The sequence below is a fragment of the Marmota monax genome, unplaced genomic scaffold, assembly GCF_021218885.2.
Source record: "Marmota monax isolate L192 unplaced genomic scaffold, Marmota_monax_Labrador192_F-V1.1 WCK01_AAM20220418_F8-fsc00012, whole genome shotgun sequence".
NCBI classification, from domain to species: domain Eukaryota; kingdom Metazoa; phylum Chordata; class Mammalia; order Rodentia; family Sciuridae; genus Marmota; species Marmota monax.
In genome coordinates, this window is record NW_026695227.1 from 22,287,281 (window position 1) to 22,313,427 (window position 26,147).

Below are 26,147 nucleotides of genomic sequence, written 5' to 3' on the forward strand. Positions count from 1 at the left end.
AACCAGCTACCACAGGACAAAGTGCCTGGAGGGATGACAAGGCTATTTGGTAAAACACCATGAAGGATGGATGTGTTGTCTATGGTCAATGGAACTTCTATTTTTTTTCCAATAAACCTTATATCTTGTACACAATTTCTGGGTATTTTCTTTGGTGTCTTCGTAACCAATTCCAGTACCCTAGGACAATTGGGATGCAGTGCTGATAGTCTTAGAAATCGGGATCAGGTCCTCATTCCCCAGATGTTGAAGACGGAACACTGTAATGCCAAGACAAGCACACAAAGCAAGTTTTATTTGAGACAGAGAGATTGTAGAATCCTCTGGAGAGGAGCCAGGAGCCAGAGCTGTTGCCCATGGAGTGGGAGTGTCTTGCTTTTTTATAGACACCCACCTCCTTTCTTCCCTGAAAAAGTGCCCAAAGGCAGGAAAAAGTGGTCCTGGGGGTAATTGCTTGTGTTGGAACCTGTGTTCCTTCCGTTCCCCCAGAGGTATTGGCAACAGAGTGAGTGGGGTGGGGGAGAAGTGCTATCTGGAGGTTAGCTCATTTCCTTTTCTTTGATATTTAGCCCCCATCTTTCTGACCCCATCATTTATTATCTATCCTGGCTACCTGTCCTTTGCCTCTCTCTCATTGATATGGGGGTACAATTCAACATGCACTACCATGGTTTGAATCCTGAGACATAGGATCTAATCAATGTATAAGACACATTGAGAAAAAAAATTTCTGGAAAACATTCATATTCAGAAGAGGTAGAAGGGGACAGAGGCTGAGAAGGAGTTCATTTAAAGGAGGAGATGATCAGTGGGTTAAAAAAATGGCACAATATTCAATAAGAACCTATCTAGATTAAGTGAAGCAAATTAATTTTGGTGATGAAGTTATAAATGGAGACCATTGATAGATTTTGTAGAGTGGAGAGGATTGAAAGTGTGACTGAAGCAGGTAAGCGAGTAGGTCTGATGAAGATATAATAAAAATGGAGAGAAAGGAACAAATGTTAAGAATCAGAAGAGTTTTAAGAAGGAACTGCTAAAATAACTATTGGGGTAATTGTGTGAAATAAATGGTGCTGGGAGCCATTAGCCAAGTAGGTATGACAATTTCCTTGCCAGCGTACCCCATGTTGCTGACATGTTGCAGTGACATCGAATGTAGGTGACCTTGCTCAAGGACCAAGGCAGATTAGGGTGTTCCCGGTTTTAAGATAATTGTGTTTAGGGCGTTCCCAGTTTAGGTTCCAGGTTTAAGGTTTAAGATTATTCCTGCTGGGAATAGGGCGTATCCTGCTGCCTGAGTTCCCCTTGAGTTCTCACGGGATTTAGACAATATATTTTGGAGATAGAAGCCCAGTGGAGGTGGATTTGGGAAGAGAACGTGGATTTCCCCAGAACGTGATTGTAGATGGCTGGTGTGAGTTCGGGAATAAAGAGTTGCTGTTTGAATCTACAAGCTGTGTGGTGGCTCGTGATTCTGTGCCCAGCCAGACTGCGGCATTTGGCGGCTCGTACGGGGAACGTCATATTGAGAAGACTGTACATTTTTTACAGAGTTGGTTTTATCTAAGGATTGAAAAGATGTTTTAATGTGTATGGATCAATAAATGTAACTCACCATATAAATAAAGTTAGACCCCAAATAAGTCACCTCAATAGAAAGCTTTCTACAAAATTTGGCACCCATTCATGATAAAAGTACTGAAGAAACTAGGGATGGAAAGAATCTACCTCAACATCATAAAGGCTATATGTGACAAACCCAAAGGTATCATCATATTAAACAGGGAAAATCTACAAATATTTCCTTTAACGCATGGAAGAGACAAGGATATCTACTCTTGCCACTCCTAGTCAACATAATCCTTGAAACTGTAGCCAGAGCAACCACACAAGAGAATAAATTAAAGGGCCTCAAATAGAAAAAGAAGTCAATGAGCTGTTTGCTAATGACATGATCCTATATCTGGAAGACCCAAAATCTCCCAGAAGACTTCTAGAGTTGATAAATTCAGCAAAGTTGCTGGTTATAAAATCGGCATACGAGAATAATAGCTTTCCTATGTATCAACAATGACTCTATGAAGAAAGAAACCAGGAAAACAATTCCATTTATAATATCCTCAAAACAAAATGAAACAAAACAAAACCCTAGGAATGCATCTAACCAAGGAGGTGAAAAAAACTTTACAATGAACACTATAGAAGACTAAAGAAAGAAATTGAAGATACATGAAGATGGAACGCCTTGCCATGCTCATGGACAGGCAGAATCAATATTGTTAAAATCGTCAACAATCATAAGCAATATGCAGATTTAATGCAATCCCCATCAAAGACCAATTCTTCACAGAAAGAGGCAAACAGTTCTAAAATCAATTTGGAAGAATGAAAGACCCAGAATAGCCAAAGCAATTCTAAGCAAAAAAAGCAATGCTGGAGGCATCACATCTGACTTCAAATTATACTACAGGGTTATAGTAACAAAAACTGTCTGGTTCTGGCATTAAGAGACACTTAGATAAATGGTTCTAGGGAATAGAAAACAGTCAAACCTACACAGATAAAGCCATCTGATCTTTGACAATGATGCCCAAAACATAGAGCCTTGGAGAAAAGACAACCAGTTTTCCTAGCACCATTTGTTTAAAAGGCTATCTCCATGTAGAATAATAGAACTAGATTCATATCTCTCACCTTGCACAAAAGTAAACTAAAAATGAATAAAAAAACCTAGAAATTAGACCAGAAACTATGTAACTTCTTGAATTAAATACAGTGTTAGCACTTCTAGCTTATAGGTGCAGACAACAATGTTTCTCATAAGATTCCTAAAGCTCAGGAAATAATGCCAAAAATTAATAAATACAATGAATCAAATTATAAAGTTTATTCATAGCTTTATAAGAATGTGAAGAGACAACCTCCAAAGTGGGAGAAAAATCTTTGCTATCTATTCTGACAGGGTTAGTATACAGACTATTAGACAAACTCAAATAACAATAAATAGAAAAAATAACTAAACACATTTCTCAAAAGAAGTACAAATTACCAACAAGCGTATGAAAAAAATGTTGAACCACTTTAGCAATCAGGGCAATACAAATCAAAACTACACTGAGATTTCCTCTCACTCCAGTCAGAATGACAGTCATCAAGAACACAATAATAAATGCTGGAGAGAATGTGGACGAAAAGGAACATTTATATGGCATGATGGGATTGTAAATAAGTTCAACCACTATGGAAATTATGGAAGTTCCTCAAAAGACTAGGAATGAAACCACCAAATGACGTAGCTATATCATTTTTCAGTATTCCATCCTAAAGAATTAAGGTCAATATACTACAGGGATACATTCATATACATATTTTTAGCAGCATAATTCACAAAAGCCAAACTATGGAACCAGCCTAGGTGTCCATGAATGGATGAATGAATAAAGAAAATGTATATGTATGTGTGTAGATATGTATACATACACAGTATGGAGTCTTATTCAGCTATAATGAAGAATAAAATTATGTCATTTTCAGAAAAAATAGATAATCTCAATTTCCATGAATTTTATGTTAAGTAAAATAAGAGAAATTTGAGAGTCATATGTTATCTCTCATATGTGGATGGTAGAGAAGAAGAAAAAAAAGAAAGATGGAGGATTTCATGGAAATTGAAGGGAGATCAGTAGAGTACTGGAAAGGGACCGGAGAAGGGAGGAGGGGAGGAAAAAAGGAAATGCTGTGGGAATGATAATGCTACATTGGGTGCAGGTACAAGTATGCAACAATGAATCCCACCATTATGTACAATTATAATGCACTAGTAAAAAATATGAAGAAAAAAGCACAAGAAACTTTCATAACACAATTTATTTTTTATTTTCAGACAATCAAAATTCAAATTATATATATATATATATATATATATATATATATAAATATAAATATAAATATAAATAAATTAGAACTTCTTTTCCATAATTCAAAAAGATACTATTTAACATTTTCTGCATTTATTTCTAGTATAAACGTTATTACAAAACAAACTCTTCTGCCCATACTGATGCTATTGTTCCTTCACTATTGACCTTTCCTCTGACAGTGGGTCATTAAGTGTACAGACACTTAAGCCACATCCTTTTAAAGCAAGAAAGAGACATTTGACTATTGTTCTTTTTGATGGATAGGCTTTTAACCTATGTACAGTAGCTGTGCAGTATGTTTTAATTATCCAATGGTTTTATCCCATTGACACACTATTACAAAAGAGCTAAAGTAAAATCCTTAGTGAGAAATTCCAGAACAAAGTGAGTCTACTTCCTAGAAAAAAAATGTTATTTTCAAGAATTCTATTTAATATTTGATAATTGGTAGTATTAATTTATATTCCCACACCCACACACATATATACTCTTTCTCTTACAATGATACTAATCATAGATACTTTGAAATCTGAAAAGGTAAAAAAACCTTTCATACATAATTACTGGTTCTTTATGAAAATGAGAAAAATTCATAGAAAGGCAACAAATATAAGTATAATGCATCAGCATTTTGTTAGACTCTTGACTTTTAGCTCCAATGTAAGCCAGATCTTATCTATGGTAATTAATATTACCATGAAAAAGTTCTAGCAAACATTATTAAAGCTTTGTTATTATTTTTCAGTACTAGTCAAATTTGACCAAATAAAATAAAAGACTATTAACATGGCTAGCACATTTTCCCTTTGCAATAATTCATTGAGGATTAGTCTGGGTTAACAGTTTCAAATGATGGGAAGTATTCCTTATCCAAGTGTTTCCCAGTTTTAGAAGTGTGTCTAAGTCGATTCATGTTTTGTTATATTGAATTACATCTCAACATAAATAGTTGCAACAGTAAAACCTATTTATGGCTACTATTATTTACATTTTTATTTAGTGTAAAATATATTTGAGCTCAACAAAATTATTTACTAAATCATTCATTCAGTATTCTATGAGCATATAGTAAATGCCAAGTTTTTTTCTAGGTACTGAGATTCAGTTGTGAATTAAATACACAAAGGTCTTTGCCTAATTGAACTTACATTCTAGTACCAAAGACAGAATAATTAAATAAATTAAGTGTATTAAATTAAAATATATACTAATGAGGTGGCAAATGCAACAAAGAAAAATAAAGCATAAAATGGATATGGAGAAGGAGGGGGTGTTAGCTGAGGTTTATAATTTAAGGTATGTTATTTAGTAAAAGTCTCACTGAGAAGGCAGTATCTAAACAAATGAGAAGAAGGACTGATACCTGGGAGAATTAGCAATTACATTAAAGCATATAATTTATTTGAAAGAAATGTAAAAGGACTTCCAATTTATTTTGAAGTTTGGTATAAAATATTATATTGCCAAAGTTTTATGCTATTGATCTATCGTTGTGGACATATATTAAAAACATATGCAAATTATCCAGAGTTTTACCTTTCATATAGGGAGGATTTGAGTCATTAAAGCAATAGTGTAACAATAACTCTGAAGAAGTTATTTTGAAGGATAAGTAAAATATCCCATGTAGGAATGGATACCACCTATTCACAAAATATGTCATCAAATCCTATGTTTCAATGACATTAGGGAGCACATGCTGTGGATATCTCAGCAGAGAGTATTCCAGGGAGCCGAAACAGCATGGCAATGGTGAATTGTGAGTGGAATTCTGAGTGGAAATTTTGCCTGCAAAGTTCCCACAACTGTAGTGAGGCCCTTGAGTTTGGAGAGGAGAAAATTCATGGAAACAGGTGAGCTTGGAGTTTGGAGCTGGTGGAGCTGGGCTTTTAGGCCATATTTAAGGGTGTTGGTTTTATTGGAAGTGAAATGGAGACCTCTGCAATTTTCTGACTAGAAGAATGCAGTATATGCATGAGTTTTCACAGAAACACTTGGCCAAGGGTTCTGAGTTAGTCTCTCTACTTAAACACTGGTCTAACTGGAAGTCTACAGTAGTAATTTAGGTGAGAAGTGATACTGGCATCATTGAGGGGAGTCAAGGTTGAAGGGAATTAGGTTGAAGTGATGCAGGCATCACTGAGGGAAGTCAGGTTGTAGAGACAATGAGAAAAGATAGAACTATATTGACTTATTTGAAAGGAAAGTTAATAGAATTCTCTGGTCAAATGAGAAGGAGTGGATGAGAGAATGAGTAGTGAAACACGGCTTCAAATTTTGGAGTGAGCTAACTGGAAGGCCAGGATTGTTATTAATTGACAGGGGAATGACACTATGTGACCTCCCTATATGAGAAGCACATGTGAAAAGAGTTGGACACACTGACTTTGATCTTTTCAGTGGACATATAAGTGAAGATATTTAGTATAAGTCTGGAGGTTGTGGAAAATCCAGGCTGTATATACACTCTTGCAAGTCTGGAGTGCATAAAATGCTATTTAAATTAGTAGAATTTAGATACCATCTTCAAGGACTGAATTTGTATAGAAAAAAAATATCTAAATTTGAACCTTGGGCCTCTCATATTAAGTTATAGGGATGAGAAAGAATCAGAAGAATTAAAAGAAGTCAGTGTTTTACCAACTTTTCTTTGACTTTAATCTGGGAGTGAGTGAGCTCTCTGCTCTAGCACTGTCTGTGTTTGCCCACCCTCCAAACCCCTGCTCAGTAGGAAAATATGATACTTATTCTGGTGTCAGATATAAATTTTCATGGCCTGCAGTAAGTATATTACCTTAAACAGACAAATGTATTTAACATACTTAAATCTGTTAGACTCTGTCCTCTTTGAACATAATTAAAGGACTCAGTGAATAGACTAAGCATATTTGATGGGGCAAGAGCATGTGTATAAAAATTACCATGCATATTGGTAAAGCCCTCTGTTAAGAAAGATATTATTTATTTCATTCCGAGTCATTGAGAAATTTGAGTACATAAAGAGGAAGAAAAGAGGGGTTGGTCTCTATATTTTTCCCCTGTCCTGGGATTTTTCTGTTTCTCTGGAGAAAATATACTAAAGCCTTATTTTCCCTTGAGCTACTGAAGTGTTTTCTTGGTATCAGGTAGGAGCAGATGAGAAGCAGGATGGACTTATCAAAGCTATGGATGGGGCTTCCCTTTATCATGTCTGTCTGACTAGCACCAGAGACACCTTTAATTAGGTGCAAAGTAGGGTCAAGAAAGCTATCAGGTCTTCTTACACCCTAACTTGAACTCTCATTCTTCTTACACCAAAACTATCTATGACTTATGAATGGCCATTATTTTTTTTTGTTCTAAGACATATTTTTCAATATTCTCAATTTAATGTAATTCCTGCTTATTTGTATGTTTGGGAAGTTCATAGTAAAAATGTATATCATTAAAGTATTATGAATCCTTGTGAATAATAAAACTATTACTGTAACTGTGTTACATTTACCTAAATATAACAGTTAAATATTTCTCTAAGAAGATGACTGTCAACATAAGAAAAGGGTTCTTTGTTTCAAAATATGTTAATGTTCAAAGTACATTTTGTTGCTAAAGGAAAGACAATTACAATATTTAATCACAGTATTTGAGTTTCTTGAGGTATTAAGTCTTCTGAAATGATTAAAAGAGCACATTGACACATATTTGGTTTTCAATCCTTAGCTGTTTTAGTTCCTGGCTTTCCTGTTTGCACAGGGCGGCAAGATGGCATGGTCTGGGTTTTGTATAAGCTGAACTTGGTCCAAAATAGAAAATGTTAGAGAAATAAGACACTAAAGTGACTTGATGGAGAATTCATCTCTGTTGCACTGTGATATTTACCTTTGTTCTTTCATCACCAAGATTGACACACCTAGCAATGTAATGAGGGGATATAAAAGCTACAGTGAGAGATGCTCCTGTGGGCCTATCTCCCCACAATGACTAGCTTCTCTTTCTAGGTCCCAAATCAGCATCATGAAATTGATCTTTTTGTACTCCGTTGTGGCGCTTTGCGTCTTCTGCAAGGGTAAGGAACCAGTTTAAAGAATCTTTTCGGTTTGATGGATCCATATTTATTTGCTTTAATGTTAAGTGTTCTCTACTTCACTTTTTTTTCTCCTAAGGAAATTGTTTTTTATACTTCAGAGTAAGATAATATGTAAGAAAACCATATTTTCATGTTTCTGAGTATTACTTCAGCCTTAACAGGTTTGTCTTAAAGGTGTGTGTGTGTGTGTGTGTGTGTGTGTGTTACAATGTTACTGTTAATCATTACTCATTTTCCTCCCAGTTTGTTTTCATGGCTCTAACACATATTTCAGGTTAAGACTAGAAGCCCGTACTGATAATGGCGTTTTTCACAAATCAGCAAAGCATGACTAATTAAAAGATTGATCCATTACCAAGACAAAATTTCATAGGAGAAAACATTTTGTAAGCTTACGTATTTATTGGATATTTCAGATAATTTTAATTTGTGAAACTAACTGAAAGGCAAGACATCATTAATTTTGGTAAAATTAAAAATTGAGCAAAATGAAAAAGCCTTTAGAAAAAAATATATTTCTTACCTTTTAGTCCTGTTTCTGAAAAGAGTAGCAAGAGCGTTTTTCAAACCTATGGGAAAAAAGTTAGTAAAGGAAATATATTTTCAATCTTAACGTCATTGGTTTCTCAATTTTGGGATCAGACACAGCGCCCATTTTACTTTTCTCTGTGAAACCAGAATATAGAAGATTATAATTATTATGAATATAAGAGAAAACATTTCTATCTTTAATGTAACTGATTGGGAAATTGTCTGATGGACCATTACAAAATGATTACCACTAGTAATGGTGACTTTCATAATCTTAGTTTTGCTATATTCTTTGCTTCTACTTTGCATAAAATATAAATATTATTTGTAGTTTACATAAATGTGTCATTACTTTGTTCTGTGTTTTGTTACTTAAATATTTGCAAAGCATTTATTAAATGATATTATAACAAAATGTACTTTAAAAGCATTTATTAAAGTATATTCACACTGCAATTGACTAATATTTTAAAAGAAATTCCCAGTTCTCCATGATAGTTCTGGGAAATGATTATGAGTGTTTTGATAGGCTTTCCATAGGTTTATTAAAAAATCCCAAATCTATTTATTTATAAGGATTTGGTAAGAATTAAGGAACATACCTAGATAAAAGCTCTTTGAAGAAATTCTAGGTACTCAAATTGAAATAAATTTGTTGACCTTAGTCAATGAATGAATGTTTCAAACACAGTCTCTTCCATTTTTGATGTGTTACAGATTAATAAAATCTGGGGACCTGGAATTTAGTGAGGCAGATATTTAGGCGGCATCTTTATAATTAATCAAAGAAAAATTTGTACTATTTAAATAACCATACTGTATAGAAAGAAAGAAAAACAATTAAAAACCAGTTTTTCCTGGCTAAGTGGGAAAACTTTAGTTATAAGAAATATAGATATGACAACAGACACACACAAAACAAATGTTTATCTTTTTCTCAGGCTATTCTCTATTTCACTTGTATAAAATCCATATAATTGACAGGTCAGAGGATATACTTCAGATCAATAGTTGTAGTTGTGCAAAAAAAAAAAAAGTATTAACTAGTAGAAATTGGTGAGTTTGATTTATTTGGCCACGTATATTTCCAAGACTGAGTTGAAATTTTATAATTTGATTTGATTTTTTTTGCTTTATTTATTTATTTTAATTTTTTATTAGTTGCTCAAAACATTACAATGATCTTGACATATCATACATTTGATTCAAGTGGGGTATGAATTCTTATTTTTCCACTTGTACAGATTGCAGTATCACATTGGTTTTACAGCCACGTTTATACATACAGCCATATTAGTGTCTATTGTATTCTGCTACCCTTCCTATTTATAATTTGATTTTAAATGTGTGATAGATAAATGCATTACCTGGATCATATAGGTAAGTTTTGTTAAATAAGATAGTTCAATATAATAAATTTATACCGAAATATCACAGTTATCAGATATAAAAAGGAGATTACTTGTGTTGAATTTTAAGGGGTTAATAGAAACAAGAATAGTACCATTCTCATAGTCTTAAAATATGATATGGAGAACTACAAAATAATATATTATTGCTCTTTTTAATTTTTTTTATAGATGGGGAAACACTATTTAGTAAGTCAAAATCAGGTCAGTATCTTTTGGAAATTTATACTTGGAGATATCATGGTATATTCTGAACCTACTTCTGGACCCAGAAAATGAATGTGTTTTACACCCACTCATTTTGTGACTGAGCTACTTTGTTTCTTCATTTATCCCACATTTGCAAACTCTTCAAGGATGGGGTTTTAATCTATGTTGTTCACTCTGTATTTGTAAAGCTGGAATATTGGCTGCCACAAAGCAGGTACTCAGCATATAGTTTTAAACTATATATATATATATAAACTTGGGATTATTGACACATGATTAATTTTGCATACAAACATTTTCTGCCTGAAAGTAACCAAATACTTTTCAAGGTAAGCTTTCTGAAATAATCCACAGAATCTTTTTACCCAAGAAGATAACAGGTTTCTGAATATAGCTTAATTTTTTTTAGGACATCAAAATGAGTGCTGTTTTTCATATCACATATCACAATGATGCTCTTTGGATCACTGAATTCAAGAAAGTTTGCTCCTTCTCTACACATGCTTTCTGTATTTGCTTTTGAGTGGCCTTTTTGTCTACTCACTATATTCAACATCTGGCTCTGCATCCTGCTAGGATTCTTGTGTCTGCTTTTTGTTCCCAGTTCTAATTCTTACTGCCTTTAGTCTACTCTGATGAGAACACTATTGATTCACAGTCATTAGCCTTATATCTGGGGTAAGAATGTGCATTCTGAGTGAGGCCCTGAGGAATTTTCTTGACTGGCAAAGTTAATAAGACAGTTCCCATTTCTGAAATCATATCTTAGCAAAAGACCGTATGCCTGGACTTTTTATTTGAATAATGTGGTTAGTTAGGATTTAGGGTATTTGTGAAATTAGAGTATTAAAACTGTATTAAAAAGAGACTCAAACTAAATATATTGTCTAAGATTTTTTTTTGAGGTTTCTTGAGTACATCATCAACACAAAACATGCTAAATTTTATTATTGTTAAATATTTTATTTCACATAGTCACTTTGTTCTTCTGGAGATCGATGTTTGGATGCATTGGATAAAAATATTTTTTATCTCTTTAAATATAATTTAATTGTGTTTATCTGTAAATTAAACCTTTTTTGTAAAGTAGTTATTCTGTAAAATTTTTAACTTACACTTAAAATAGCTTCATAAGCTTGTAAATTTAAGTGCCACTTATTTAAATATGGAGAAAATTCACTTTGATTCATAATAATGTTTAAAATGCTAGTATGTTGTATATTTGTGAACTTGTTATCCAGTAATAAAATAGAAATTGAAGACTTTTGAATCAGATTAAGTAAATTCAGTTTACTCAGTATTTTTGTCATAAGAAAATGTCTGAATTAATATTTCTTCATTTCACCAGTATAATAATAATCAATGTTCTGAAGCATATTTTAAGTAATTCAAGTATTTTGTACTGTATTTTGCTGCATTCTAATTTGTGCATCTAGACTGTGTGTTGGATAGTCCGGAGAACTGGAGGAACTTCTTTATTTTATTTTTTTACTTCCTGGAGAGGTACAAATGCACCAAGGTTGATGGCTAATTAGTATATTCATGTCTGAGTATTGACTTCAAATCAACATTTCTCTGTGGGATCACAAGGACAAGAAATGACTCTAATCAAAGTTCACTTCCTATCGGAAATCTGATTTTTAGGGACACTGCTAATGGCTGTAATTCTCTTTTTTTTTCCCTCCAGATGATAAAGTAAAAAAATCAAGTAAGTGCTTTGTTTTATTTTCTTAAACTGTTTACATTGAAAACCAGTAGGGTGGCCATGCTTTTCTTTGGAGAGAAGGTATATCTCTTCAGGAAAAATCCTTAAGATATTTAAAACTTAATACTCCTTATTAAGTTCCAAGCAAACATACTTTAGTGTGTTTCTGTATAATCTGGGCTAGATCTTTTATCATTTAATTAGTATTTCAAAAGGGGTGAAATTAAAAATGGAAAATTGCTGTGGGTGTTTGCTTTTCCAAAATATCTTAAATTTATGAGAGGCATGAGCATGTAGATATGAGGTTTTACTTGCCTCTATTTTTGTTGGCAGAACAGGCTCTTGTTTTTTTTTTTTTCCCGAGATTAATTTATAAATGATCGTTTCCATTAACATTGATGGCATCCCAGTAGTGTTTCTGGAGGCCTTACAGTGATTGAACATTAATTAGCATCAACCATTTTCTGTTGTTGTTGTTGTTATTATTTCCTTACCAATCATCTTGAAAAGTAAGCTTCAAGAAATCAACAGCAGTGCTTTTACAGAATTTTTCTTAAACTCATCAGTAAGATTTTTGCTAATATGTCAATATCGATTTGATTTCATATGTCATTTTAGTTCCCTGCCTCTTTTTTCAACTTAAATGCAAAAATTTAATTGGAAAATGTTTCCTTTGAGGTTAAATGTAAGCTGAAATTGAGCAGCAGAAAAGTTGGCTCACAAAGATAGTTAGCCATCATACCTATGGAGATGACTCATGAAGTTCTATCATGACGAAGTGTCAGGGTTTCTCTACCTCCAAGTATACAAAGTTCAGTTTTTACTTTAATAGATGGGAACATATGGATCTTTAATATTCTTCTAGAGACCCCATTCAGGAAATTATAATTAGACAAAGGAACACTTGGAATTCTATTGCTCTCTGAAAATCCACTGAAATTCTGAGCAAGTGAATTTATTCCTAAGTAAGAAGTAAATGGGAAAGTTTCCATCAGGTCATGAGAAGGCAATTTTGTGGTACATACAGATTATTCAATTTTCACAGCTATTCTCTTCTTTCTTGAGGTCTTAGAACCATGACAAGAATAGATGGATAAAGTGATTCAGTCAGGTATTGGTATATATGGTTCCATGTGTGGCTAGAATAATAGGACTTACACAAAATAAAATGTGGCTTTTCATAGTGTCATAGAGTTCCTTCATATTTTGAGCAAGCAGTACTATTTTCACCCAAAATCTGTTGTTCCTGTTAGGTGGTGATTTCCTCGGTAGCTTATTCTCTGGTGTCTCAAGCAGCCCAAAGAAATCTCTTGTTGACTCACTCTTTAACTTTGAACATGAAGTTCCTGAAGGAGCTGAATCCAGGCCTAGAGGACTTAGGGACACTGAGAATTCCAAGTCGGAAGACAACCCAAGAGGTACTGTTAGGGAAATAAAAGCTTTCCTAGAAAACAAGTGCCTTTTCCTTTTCTTTTCCATTTGTGATAAACTTTATTTGTAGCAACTGGTCTTATTAGTAATAGTAGCAACTAGTAGCAATAATTTCAATGTCAATGAGAGTCATGAATTCAGACATTAGACTTTTGGCAACAATATTGACATAATTTATTTTTATTTAAACATTTTCTTAAGCTGTCTTTATGCATGGTGTTTTTATTATAAAGATCCATCATTCTGTGACATTTTTTTCACTGTATAAATTATTGATTTAAAATACTTCCCCTACCCAAATTTGACATAGGGTCTCTTCACCCGGGATTCTATATCCAGGCCCAACTAATTTTCTATATCTAGTTCTCCTTTTAAATTACATTCTCAATTTTCTGAATAATATTCTAAAGCAGGGTTTCTAAACAGTTCATGGCTTGTGTGGTTTTTTTGGTTGAGAATAGTTAAACTCTTTTAGGTGAGACATACTCTATCTGGTTCAACGTATTTCTCTCTATTCAACCTATCCTCTCTCACTTGCCTAAGGTTTCTCTTTTGTAGTTTGTGCTCCCTGAAAAATGGGAAAGAAAGGAGTTTTGTGAGGAAACTCACTTTTGATATTTTACATTAACACTTAATATTTGAGTTCAAGTGGTCATAGTTGAAAAGGGAGAAACAGCGTTGATTATAGAGTTATGGTTGAAATATCTTTAGGAAGGACACAAATGTTGCTTCTTTCTCCTGTTACCTATTTTGGATTGATAAAGTCAGTGAGACCAATTGCATAGAGAACCTTTATTTGCTCTCATTTTGTAATACAGAGATATTTGTCATATTGAAATAATTGTTTTCTCACGTTCTATAGAGCCCAGTGAAATTTTATCTTAAATGATTCCATTGTTTCTTCATTTTTTCTTATGGAAGCCTCTCAATACACATGGTAAATGGATTGCCATGCCTCTGATTATATTATGTAGAATTATATATTGAAAGATATATGAAGGGAGGTAAAGAAATACACCAAAAAGTGTTAAGGTAGTTTATTTAATTGACTAACATTAATAGATGATTTTCTTGGGTGAATGAATGCAATCTGATAATGCTTATATTTTTGTGTGGTAGATGAACCCAGTTCAGCAAGTGGTATTGTCAACAGTGTCCCTGGTGGTAAAGAATTTCTTGGTACTACTTCAGATAAAAATAAAATTGGTAGGGGTCCATCTGGTCAAATTGGATTTGAAGTGAATGCTGGCTATGGTTCTGCTGCCAGGGAAACAGGTATTTGAAGTTGTTTTTTAGTTTCTGTTTTCTACTGGAGGAAAAAAAAACAAAAGCAGGGATTTGTGTTTTTGTTGTTGTTTTTTTTTTTTATTATTTTGTTTGTTTTTTGAGTATTTCAGATTTAGTGTTAGAGGAATTCATGGAAAAGAATTGTAAACTGTGTTTTGTTCTTAAAGGATTTGTGTTATATTTGGCAGAAATCAACAATATCAATAATTTAGTGAAGAAACAAGAGGATTTAAGACTCTTATTGAAGTAACTTGGGTCAAGGAAAAAAGACCTAATTTCTGTCCCCAGTATTTCTCACTAATCTACTTAAACCATCTTGTTTCCAAGTTTTGTCATCTGGAAAAATTTTCAGCTCATGTTTCTGTATAACATTTATACAGTGCTACTTTTCTGAGCTTTATTACTCATATTGGGCAGTCTTCTTGAAAACACAATGCCAGAAGAAAGTAAGTTTGTAAAAGTATGCACAAGTACATAAAGTACTGTCACTCTAGGCATTTTTGCGTCAGAGCAATTTACCTTGAAAGGTTTAGATAATGGTAGAAACAGGAAGAACAGAAAGGAGTTCATTGGTTGTAAATCCATGAGCCTTGGGACTCATAGCAACAGCTCAAGAATTCTGATACATATTCTTAATAAAAATAAAAAATAAAAAACTTTTTTATTTGATTATTGCTCCTGAGAGTATTTTAATTTTCCATTATGTAGAAAACATTTTGCATTTTGATTTTTGCCCTTGGTGGTGAAAAGAAGGGTAAATTGAGATTTGGTTTGATAATTCTGGCTCACGTGGAATTGATGTTGGTGGTCCTGAACTAAAAGACAAGACATTGGTGAAAACGAAATAGGAAATACTGTAAAATCAAATTCCAGTTATCTAAATAATACTACTTGTTTTTTTTCATTAAAAGTAAAGAATTACATGATATTTAAATATTCCCTAGTGACAATATTGTTTTATTTCATCAGATAGCACCGGCACAATAAGTGGGGTTAGACTTAGTAGTAGTGGCTGCAGAGATTTGGCATTTGGTTTAGGCACATCTGTACAAAAGGGATTGGAAATTAGCAGCAGTAGATTTATCGAAGGTAAAACTAATCTTTGAATCTGATGGCTGTAGCTCAGGTAGTCCAATTAATACTCATTTTTGAAAATTATAAATGAATTAGTTGGTTAAAATATTCTTCTTCTAATACCATTTAATAACCAACAACTAATTAATATTAAGTTTAATATCATTTTGATTTTTCTGTTATTTGGAACCAAGTTTTTTTTGGTTTGGAGCTTGGAGTAGGGAAGGGTGATGCTGCACTTGGTTTTGGAGTTTCTGGTATCAATTTATTTGGTGATAGTGGTATTACTAGCAAAACAGTTGAAGGAGACCAAATGGGTAGTTCTGGAGAATGTATTTCCAATAATCTAGGTATTAATATCTAATATTTATGAATAAAAATTTCAGAATCATAAAATATTTTCAATATGCTCTGTGACAGACCTTTTATGTTCTGCAGGTGATACTACTTTGAGAAGTGAGAATCAGTATGGTGGTGGTAGATATGGAAATATGATATCCAATTTATTGGCTTCTATTGAGAAGGGACTTGGAATCAATAAAATTGGTTGGAATGAATTGAGTGACAGTGCATCTGTTGGGGCTCAAGTCAAAGGCCCTGGACTTGAGGCCAGTAGCTCAGGTATTCTTCCCAGCCTCTGTTACTAAGTTACTTGACTGAGTTTCAAATATTTATTGTTGTATGTAATAACATTTTGATTTTTCTATTAGTAGGAAAGCAAAGTTCTCTTGATTTAAAACTTGGAGGAAATAAGGTTGGAGCTCAAATTGGTCTTGGATTATCTATTTCAAATCAGTTTGGTGACAATGCCCTTAGTGATCATGGAATCAAAGGTACTGGAGAACATAGCTAGTGGTTTAATTGTTGATAGATAATTTCTGTACATAAAAGAAGGTTTAATCATAGACTTATTGAACTATGTTTTGATGACAGTAATTTTACATTCTGCAGGTGTTACCACTACAAAAAAGAGGGATAATATTGGCATATTAGGAATATTAGGCCTTGGTTCTAAGAAATCTGATCCAAAGGAACCTGAAAGCAGTGGATCTGATGCCAGTGGCTCAGGTAGCTGAATTTTGGACTGTGCTTCATAAAAATCTAAGTTGATTTCAACCTTTAATCCATTATTTTAGTAACATTTTATTTCTCTGCCAGTGAAAAAGCCCTGGTTACTTGATTTTGGATCTGGAGAAAGGAAGGGTAGAGATGTTGGTCTTGGAGATTCTAGTTCAAACACAGTTGCTGACAATGGACTTAGTGAAAATGGAACAAAAGGTACTAGAGAATCTACTCCAAGTGGTGTGGTTGCTGATAGTTAATCTCTCTATATAAAAATTTCCAAATAATAAAATTTATTAAATGTCTTCTGATAACAAGTTTAATATTCTGATAGGAATATCAGTTCAAAATTGGGGTGAACATATTGGAAAATTTGAATTTGGTGTTGAGACATTTGGTGAAAAGGAATTTGGAGGCACAGGGGATTGGTGAAATGGGTAGCAGAATGTTTATTGAGTTTGAATCTACAAGTCTCAGGTCAGATGCCCATTAGTGCAGGTGTTGTGCTAATCTGGACTCTTTCAGAGAAATTGAAATAGATTTCAACGTTTCATAAACTTTTAAAAGAACATTCAATTTTTTTTCCATTAGAGGGAGAGACCTTGTTTTGGGTCATTGCAAATGGAGATGAAAAGGGTAGAGTTGGAGTGATTCTAGTTCAAATCAACTCCATGACAATGGACATAGTGGTGTAGACCTTGATGGAACTAAAGTAGGTGGTTCTGAAGGTTCTAGATACTCCAGTACTCTAGGTACTTACAATTAATTTCTGTGCACAGAACAATTCTGAGTTGCATGATTGAAAGTAATTCTTGTGACCGTCATTTTGTGTTCAGCAGGTGGCTCAAGTGAAAAAAGTGGGGTTGAATATTCTGGTGTTCTCTCTGAAGATTCAGGCGCCAATCTGGGGTCATCTGATCAACAGGGATTTGGCATCAGTGCAACTGATGGGAATGGAAAGAGTAGCAGTGGATCTAATGGGGCTGGATACTTGAGCCCTGGATCTGATATCAGTGGCTCAGGTATTTTAACCTAGGCTCTATTCCCAAGAAATAACAACTCATTTCTTCCTTCCTTATCTTTTTAAATTACATTTTGATTTTCCATTAGGAAGCAACACTTTGTATTCTGGTTCTGAAAGTGATAGAGGAAGGAAGGGTGCAGCTGAATTTGGTGCTTCTGGAGTGAACGAACTTGGTGAAACTGGCCTTAGTGGTACAGGTACTTGTGATACTGGAAAGGATGTTACTGATCTGGTTCCTTGGCTTAGACATTAAGATTTATTTCTGATGATTACAAAGTTGGGATTATAAGATGCATTTGAAAAATAAAAATTGTAAACATTATTAAGAGCAAATTAAAAAGCAAGCCAGAATCCTGAAATGTTGAAATGTATTTAGATATGATCAAGCAAAAGCATTTGTCAGCACAGAATTTAAACTGACTTTATGATTGTGAGCATGTCAATTTGGAATTCCTTTTGTTGCCTTTAGGCAGAAATGATTTGGAATCAGTTGAAGAGATGGGTAGAGTAGCAGCCATTGTTCTGGGCTCAAAGTTAATATCCTGGAGCTGGACTTGAGAGTTTTTTCTTTTCAGATTCATTTCTGAGATGAATAAACAAGTTTTATCCCTTTTGAAAATCTCATAAAATTTAATTTCAGCTTAAGGGAGACATTAAGTTGAATTGTCTTGTTAAAATAATGTTTCTTAGTGATAGGAGGCTGGTTCTGATACTGTTAGCAGTGTGGGAATGTCTTGGGGGCCACTAGAGGTGATGATCATAATTGTGTATCGTAGACTCTTCCAAATGAAATGGATATTTGGAGAAACATTCAGGATCAATCTTTAGAAGTAAACTTCAGGATTAATGTCTGTTTTATGAAGTGAAATCTAATTAACAAGAGATATGGTGGAGTTTAGTAATGATTGACCTAACTCAGGATTAACTCTCAATGAGTCTCTTCAAAAAAGGCTTGCTTAGCTGGGCGCAGTGGCTCATGTCTATAATCCCCAGTGGCTAGAGAGACTGAGGCAGGAGGATTGTGAGTTTGAGGTCAGATTTAGCAATTAAGGGAGGCCCTAAGCAACTTGGATCCTATCTTAAAAAATGGGCTGGGGATGTATCTCATGGTAATTCACCTCTGGTTTCAATCCCCAGGCCCCCTCCCTCCCCAAATAATAAGTTTGCTTATATAGAAATAATATTTTATTCTTCAGTTGTTCTTAATCTTTGAAGTTAACTCTTCAGTGGAACTAATAAAACTGAAATCATTCACTATTTATGAATGAATGATCTTGTTTAATTACAGTCAGTACAGGTGGTTTGAATAACACATTTTGAATCCCAGATTTACTGGCATTAACTCAAGTATTTAAATTTAGGATTTGTTCCTGAGAAATGTATTTAAAATTAATTATCTATTATCTTTCTATTGTGAAGTGCTTACCAATTTGAGATTTTTCTGCTACTTGGATGTCAAAATATGATTGCTTTGATTTTCCACATGAGGTCTATTTTTAGTAAGTGGTGCTCTTTCTGGTAGTGTTACCAATGGCAGTAAATCCAGTGGCTTAGCAGTTGGAAGTTCTATATCTCTTGACATTCATGAAGGCATCAGTTCATGTAGATTAGTGATTTCATATTTCCAGTTTCTATGAATGAGAATCCTCTTGAAATGGTACCTAGTTATCCAAATGCAAAACAATTCAAAATAGGAGAAAGTTGACTTGAAACTTGGATAGGATACCTTGAGCCCCATCTACTCAACCCTTTTCTCTTCCTGGACAAGTTTTAAGACAATTGATCTGGAATAAATTAATTTGGTGTCACTTAATTTAGTGGTAAGTCATTTAATTTTGTAATTCCAGCAGGTGTTTGAAGACACATTTTTTTGGGTCTTATACAGCTTTATGTGGTATAAGTCAGCTAGTATTAGCATTTGTTAATGTGGATCCATGATTTATCCATAAGTTTGTTTAAAAACTTTTACCACATAAAATTATATGCAGATAGTAGCCTAATCATTTTGTATTAAAATAGGTGTCAAAAACTCATCTAAAGACGGCAAATCTGGATCACTCAGTACTCCAGGTAATTTGACTTCTGACTTTGGACATTTAAACACACACACACACACACACACGCATGCACGCAAGTTTGAAATATTCTGTTGATTATTGTATTACTAGGATTTGGTATTATTGCATATCTAATATTGAGTGTCTGAGTACTGCTTCTCTTTGACTATAAATTTAGATAATTATAAAAATGAGATATTTAAAACAACTTAATGAATGAGAGGGAATAAATTATATTTTGAGGGAATTTTAACAAAACAATAGAACTTTTTCTTATTTAAGATATCTTAACAATGCTTTTATAAATAAATTTTGAGGAAGTCTTTCTACATTATCTCAGTGAAGATAACCTGTGGTAAAGAGAAGTGTCTTAAAAATAGAAAAAAAAATAGCATTTGAAAAACATTTTAAAATGCTATTGAAATATCTGCTTTTGTTACTACTATCCTTCTTTCTTAAGGTTTCAGATAAATTTACTTAGTTACATTAAAGGGCCATGAGAAACAAATGATTATAGGAAGCATAAAGTTTAAATGGATTTTACCTTTTGATATGGAAAATTTAAAGTTTCCACATGTTTGTACAATTGAATTATTATTAGCAAATAAATTGAATAAAAATGTGTCTTGAGCTTGAGTCATTGCTTCTCATGAAAATGGACTTGCAACGTTTTATTTTTGAAGTAAAAAAAAGTTCTGTAAGGGATATAACATAATGTTAGTAACTGACATGATCCCAAGTGAATAAATTCTTAATAATTTTTAAACATACACTGGCTGATTATTCCCAGAGAAAATATGAACTGCAGAGGCAACCTTGTATGTGAATTCAGCAAATCCTAGCCCTAAACATCAAATTACATATTCAGGATAAAGAAAATCATTGATGGCCTTCTATTCCAACTTTTAAATTCCCATGCAGAAGTTCTAGTATCTTATGTATTTTGAATCAATGTGTCTTAAAATGTAAATAATATGTGCATTGTGTTGAATAGAAAAAGGATCCCATATTCCAGAAGCAACTCCAAAATACTCAGAAACAAATGCAGTTATTGGTAAGTAAGCATGGCTCTGATATCCATCTATATTTTTATGACCAAGACAGTAACTAAATGAGGTCACAATGTAACCAAAATTTGAAGCTGATTTTAACATTTCCCCATCACCTGTCTGATCATTGCATCTTTGAATGATATTATATTTGTACTGTTTTTCTTAATACACAATCATAAATACTTAAATAATGTACATATATGCATACATTAATACATATAATAGAAATAGTATAATTCTTTACACTATTTCAATATAAATGGCACCTCACCGATAAAAAGCCAAACAAGCAAGCAAATAAACGACAATTTCCCTGCATATATCCCTCCTCATATCAGAAACAATTTCCCTTTTCCCATGAAAAGCAAGGTGTTTTTATTCTTACTTTATTTTAGTTTGAATAGCCAATTTTGGGTAGTCTAAGATATATTCAGTTCCTACTTGTTTTGTATTTTTGCAGTAGTGAGAGAAGAGAATAGAACCTTTCAGAGATTCTTTAAAATTAGTACATGAATGTGATAAGAAACAACTATAAGTTTGCCCTAAATAGTTATGAATATTCCCCTCTGAATATTTCTAGGTGAAGCTTTTACCTGGGGCTCAGGTGCATATAAAGCTTTCAATGGCCGCATCTTTTCCTTGGTGTCTTCATGTCCATTCACTTTCTGCCGTCACTGTGTTGAGTCTGGAGGAGACTTCAATATTGAGATGAAAAGAAATAATGAGAATGAGATTGAGAAGATAAAAGTTTTGATTGACAATAATGACATCTCTATTTCTGGGGACACTATATCAGTTAATGAAGAAAGGTAAATAACAGAATTGTTGGATAAGTGTAGTAGAATCATTCAGAAAAATATGAGGCAAAAAGAAAGAAAAGCCAAAAGTTGAATGGAGAAGTGATGGTACTCTTTCTATTTTGAAACTTTCACACACACACACGATTATTAGATGGAAGACTTGGATATATTTGGGATTATGAGATAATATATTCATTTCTATAACGAGGTAGAAAAAAAGTAGTGGCTCTGCTGCTTGGCTATTCTGAGTATTCAGATTTGGGGCAGCATGCATATTCAACAAACCTTTTTACAGAACATTTCAATTTTCATTAACGTGTTTAACATTAAGTACAAAATTGAAGCTTCACAAAGCAGTCAATTAGAGATTGAAGAGATTGAAACTCTTAGACTATTATTTTGAAAAGTCAAATTTAGAAGGAGTAGTATCTTTGAATACTTCTAGGATAAGAAAATAAGACATGCTACCCTACTTGTGAATATTTCAAATGATGTGATATTTTCTAACACTGAACCAAAATTTTACCCTTGTTTATCTCTCAAAGACCAAGGAACTTGTGCCTTGAAAGTTCTATCAGAATATGGTATTGTGTGTCTTTTTATAAAATGTAGAAGAAATAATATTTACCACCCTATTATATTTATGTCACTAAATATAAAAATGTGAATTATCAGAAAAACATCGTACTGTTTTTCACTTTTTATATACACCTAGATTTTATACTTTTCAGGGTAAATATACCATATAACAATAAGTTGATTCACATTAAAAAACATGGAGAATATAATGTCCTGAAGAGCCGCAGAGGAATCCTGTCTTTAATATGGAAAAATAACACATTCTCAGTAAGTCTATTCAGGATTTTCTTATAACCTTGTGCTTTTTGTTATTTTTAGTCATAAAAAATAACACATTGAAATAAAAGTAAGAACTAAGGATTATTGAGAAATCTGTTGCAGTCACTATTCCAAGCATTATCTTAGTATTTGAAGTGGTTCAAGGTATACATACTGTTAATAATCTTATTTAGCACATGATAGAACTCAGAAAGTGCAGGCTTAGAAAAGTTAAAGGATCTGCCTACAGATACATAGCAAGTGGTGGAGTCAAAACTCGATCCAAATTCCAGAGGCAGTTTCTTAAAACAAGGTCCTGTAGTGCATCCCTAAGCAACCAGCTTACATAGAATTGAGGAGACCCTCTTCTTTGAGTAAATTGTCTTGAGATATTTTCAGTATTTTATAAAAATATAAATGTAATTTATTTTTAAGCTCAATCTTCATAAGCAATATCCAACTTGTGGTCTTTGTGGCAACTTCAACAGTACTCCAGGTAAGACTTCATTTGACTATGTCTAAAATAATTGCTTTCCAAAATAAAATTATAAGGCAATTTTTTCACACTTGGGTATATCCAGTAATAGTTTGCACTTGCCTCAAGAATGATACATTGTTCAAATTAAATTTTATTTTTCTGTTGCTAAGTCCATATATATCTTAAAATAAAATGCAAGTATAGTAGATATCCTAAACTAAACAATGTTTTCATTTGAAGGTCAAGATATTAGTGAGCACATTGCCAATAGTAAAATTCCTGGTGATTGTTCCAGTGCTGTTAGTAAAAGCTATGAAATTTGTGAAGATGGAGTACAGGTAAGAAATTGTTTCATATTGTAATGTATTTAGCATTATTCCCTCTTGATTTCTTTTTTTAAAAATGAATTGTAATGTGTTTTTTAAGGCATACAAAATTGTTATACAATACACGGAGAGAGTAAAAAGGTTACTGTACTGAGATAAATTAACATATCCAGTGCATCACATAGTTTTTTTATTATTTCACTTAACATAATGTCATAATGTCCTCTAGGTTCATCCATGTTGCAGCAAATGGCAAGATTTTGTTCTTTTTTTTTTTTTTTTAGGACTGAATGGGGCTCCATTTGTATATATGCATCATTTTTTTTTTTTTTTATCCATTTTCTGTCATGGATGCTTATTTAGGTTGTTTCCTTATCTTGATTCTTGTGGACACTGCTGCAATGGACATGGGAGTGCAGAGATCTTTGGTGATTTCATTTTCTTTGGATCATTGGGTCACGATATATACATATTTGTATTTCTTCAGAAACTTCCTTACTGTTTTTTATATGGTTGTACCAGTTTACATTCCAGCCAGTGATGTACAAATTTTATTTTCTCCACACCATTGCCCACACTTATAATTTTTTTCTTTTTATCAAGAATCAACCTAATGTCTGTTAGATGATATCTCATAGTGACTTTTATTTGCATTCCCTTGATGATTAATTATATTAAATGCTCTTTCACATAACTATTGGCTATTTTTATGCCTTCTTTTGGAGAAATGTCTGTTTAACTCTTTGACAACTATTTACTGGGGTTGTTTTACTCTTATTGTCATATGAATTATTTATACATGTTGGCTACTAACTCATTATCAAATTATGATAATGATAAGCTGCCATTTCGATTTTTTGATTCTTTCCTTTGTTGTGCAGAAGCTTTTTAATTTGACTTAGTTCCATTTATTTTTACTTTTGGGGCCTGAGCTTTTGGTGTGGTGCCCAAAATATTGCTGCCAAGGCCAATGTTCAAGAATTTTTCCTTTATGTTCTACTCTAGGACTTTTAATTTTTCTGGTCTTATATATAGATCTTTTATACACTTTGATTTGATTTTTGTGTATGGTGCAAAGTAAATGCTAAGTTTTATTCTTTTGCATTGGAAATCCTGTTTTTCAAACATTTTTTATTGAAATGACCATATTTTCCTTGTTGTGTTCTCCTGGCACTCTTCTCAAAAATTAGTTACCATATATGTTTGGGTTTAATTCTGGGATACCTATGTTGTTCTACTGGTATATATACACCAGTTTTGATTATTACCCTTAATTTCAATTTAGATGACTACCATCCTTTTATAAGCATTCATATCTCAGTCTTATAATTTTGCAACTGGTTCCTTTTCAATGTCCCTGCAGTCTGTTTACAAGTTTTAGGCTAGTTGTAATATGCTAAGTTAAGTTTTTTTCAAAACACTAAGATATTTTTATTTTCATAAGCTTCTCCATTATTATCTCTTGATGAACATTGGCTTGACTCTCATCTTACAGATTGGAAATCCATGAACTCTGTCCTATTCCTGTACTTTTCTGATCTTATGTCTAGTCTGAATCTTCCTCCTCCATATCATTCACATTTTTTGAAAAAAAATATATATAATATTTTGTCTACAACATGTAAAATGTTTATAATTTATTCTGTGAATTTTCCATACTTACATAATTCTGATATGCTTAACTTGAGAGACTGCAGACATTTCATGATTAAATGAATATTTATATGTTCCTATTTAAATCCAGAACAAAATTCTCATTAAGAGATGTGTGGATGATGTGGTAAGAAGAGATTTTTGTTTTAATGCATTGGTAGTCATCTTGTCATCTTCTAGTAAAGATTAAACCATGAAAGTATATGAGACCACCAGCCATCTCCCTTGTGAAGCCCTCCTTGATATTTGCGAGAATAATTGCTTTCTCTTTCCTCTGTTACCCTGTGCCACACATTGGTATTTAAAATCAGATAATCTTCTATAAAAACTGCCTATAACTTTCTCATGTTGTTTTATGTTGTTGGGTGGTTGTGTTAAAAAAGTAAGAAATTGACTCCTGGTAACTTAATAATGTTAGTTGAATGAGTATATAAATTACATTCAAAACAGAGAATTTTACTAAGGAACATATAAACAGAAATTTTGGTAATCCTAGGGCATATAAAGTTACTATTTCTCTCCCTAACAAACCCTATGCTCCAGTGAGAAAGATGCACAAAGGATAATAGATTTAAAAAGTAAACTTTAATGATTTTATTTTTCATATTTTATACCTTATTTGGAGAATGTTATCAGCCTTCCTTGGGCCTAATTAGTGCAAATTATATATTTGTTTGACAGGAAATTTTGTGTGTCTCTGAAAACATTGTTAAAATATAAAAAAGCTATGTGGTTGTTGAAATATGTTGAAATCTGAACTTTTTTTTAGTTCAATAATATATATCTTTACTCCATTTATTGACATAGAAACAAATATTATTTTCAGAGAACTCCCATGGCTCCCACCAAGAAAGTCAGTACATTTTATGGTCTTCTGTTTGCTCATAAAATATAAGCAGATTAACAGGTAAAGGGACAATATCTTTTCTGAATATGGTAGTGTTCCATCAGTTAACATTCTACACTCTTTGGCGTTGACCAATCTCTCTTCTACTATTCTATTTTCTCAAGTTCTAAGATTCATCTCACTGTCAGACATCTGAATACATTTAAATACAATGAACTTAAAGCCATTACATAGTAATCTGAAATGCCAGAGGTGAAGCCTTCTTGCAGGAATCATCTTACCTACTAAAATATGTAAAAATTTTAATTAGTATTCAACAACCCCTTCTGTCAAAGCCATGACATATTATCCAAAATAAGATCAAACTTCTGTATG

General features: G+C 32.9%; 1 protein-coding gene across 1 annotated transcript in view; it reads left to right on the forward strand.

Annotated features, from left to right (window-relative positions):
* The first annotated feature begins 891 nt into the window (after window positions 1-891).
* Window positions 892-26,147, forward strand: part of Muc19 (mucin 19, oligomeric) — a 68,527-nt gene continuing 43,271 nt past the window's right edge. The window contains exons 1-14 of the mRNA XM_046435887.1: window positions 892-949; window positions 13,098-13,262; window positions 14,395-14,550; window positions 15,532-15,651; window positions 16,075-16,257; window positions 16,350-16,469; window positions 16,588-16,704; window positions 16,795-16,914; window positions 17,538-17,720; window positions 17,809-17,919; window positions 21,412-21,640; window positions 22,363-22,477; window positions 22,904-22,964; window positions 23,187-23,284. Coding sequence (XP_046291843.1) covers window positions 892-949; window positions 13,098-13,262; window positions 14,395-14,550; window positions 15,532-15,651; window positions 16,075-16,257; window positions 16,350-16,469; window positions 16,588-16,704; window positions 16,795-16,914; window positions 17,538-17,720; window positions 17,809-17,919; window positions 21,412-21,640; window positions 22,363-22,477; window positions 22,904-22,964; window positions 23,187-23,284 — 1,836 coding nt within the window. The remainder of the gene's footprint in view (window positions 950-13,097; window positions 13,263-14,394; window positions 14,551-15,531; window positions 15,652-16,074; window positions 16,258-16,349; window positions 16,470-16,587; window positions 16,705-16,794; window positions 16,915-17,537; window positions 17,721-17,808; window positions 17,920-21,411; window positions 21,641-22,362; window positions 22,478-22,903; window positions 22,965-23,186; window positions 23,285-26,147) is intronic.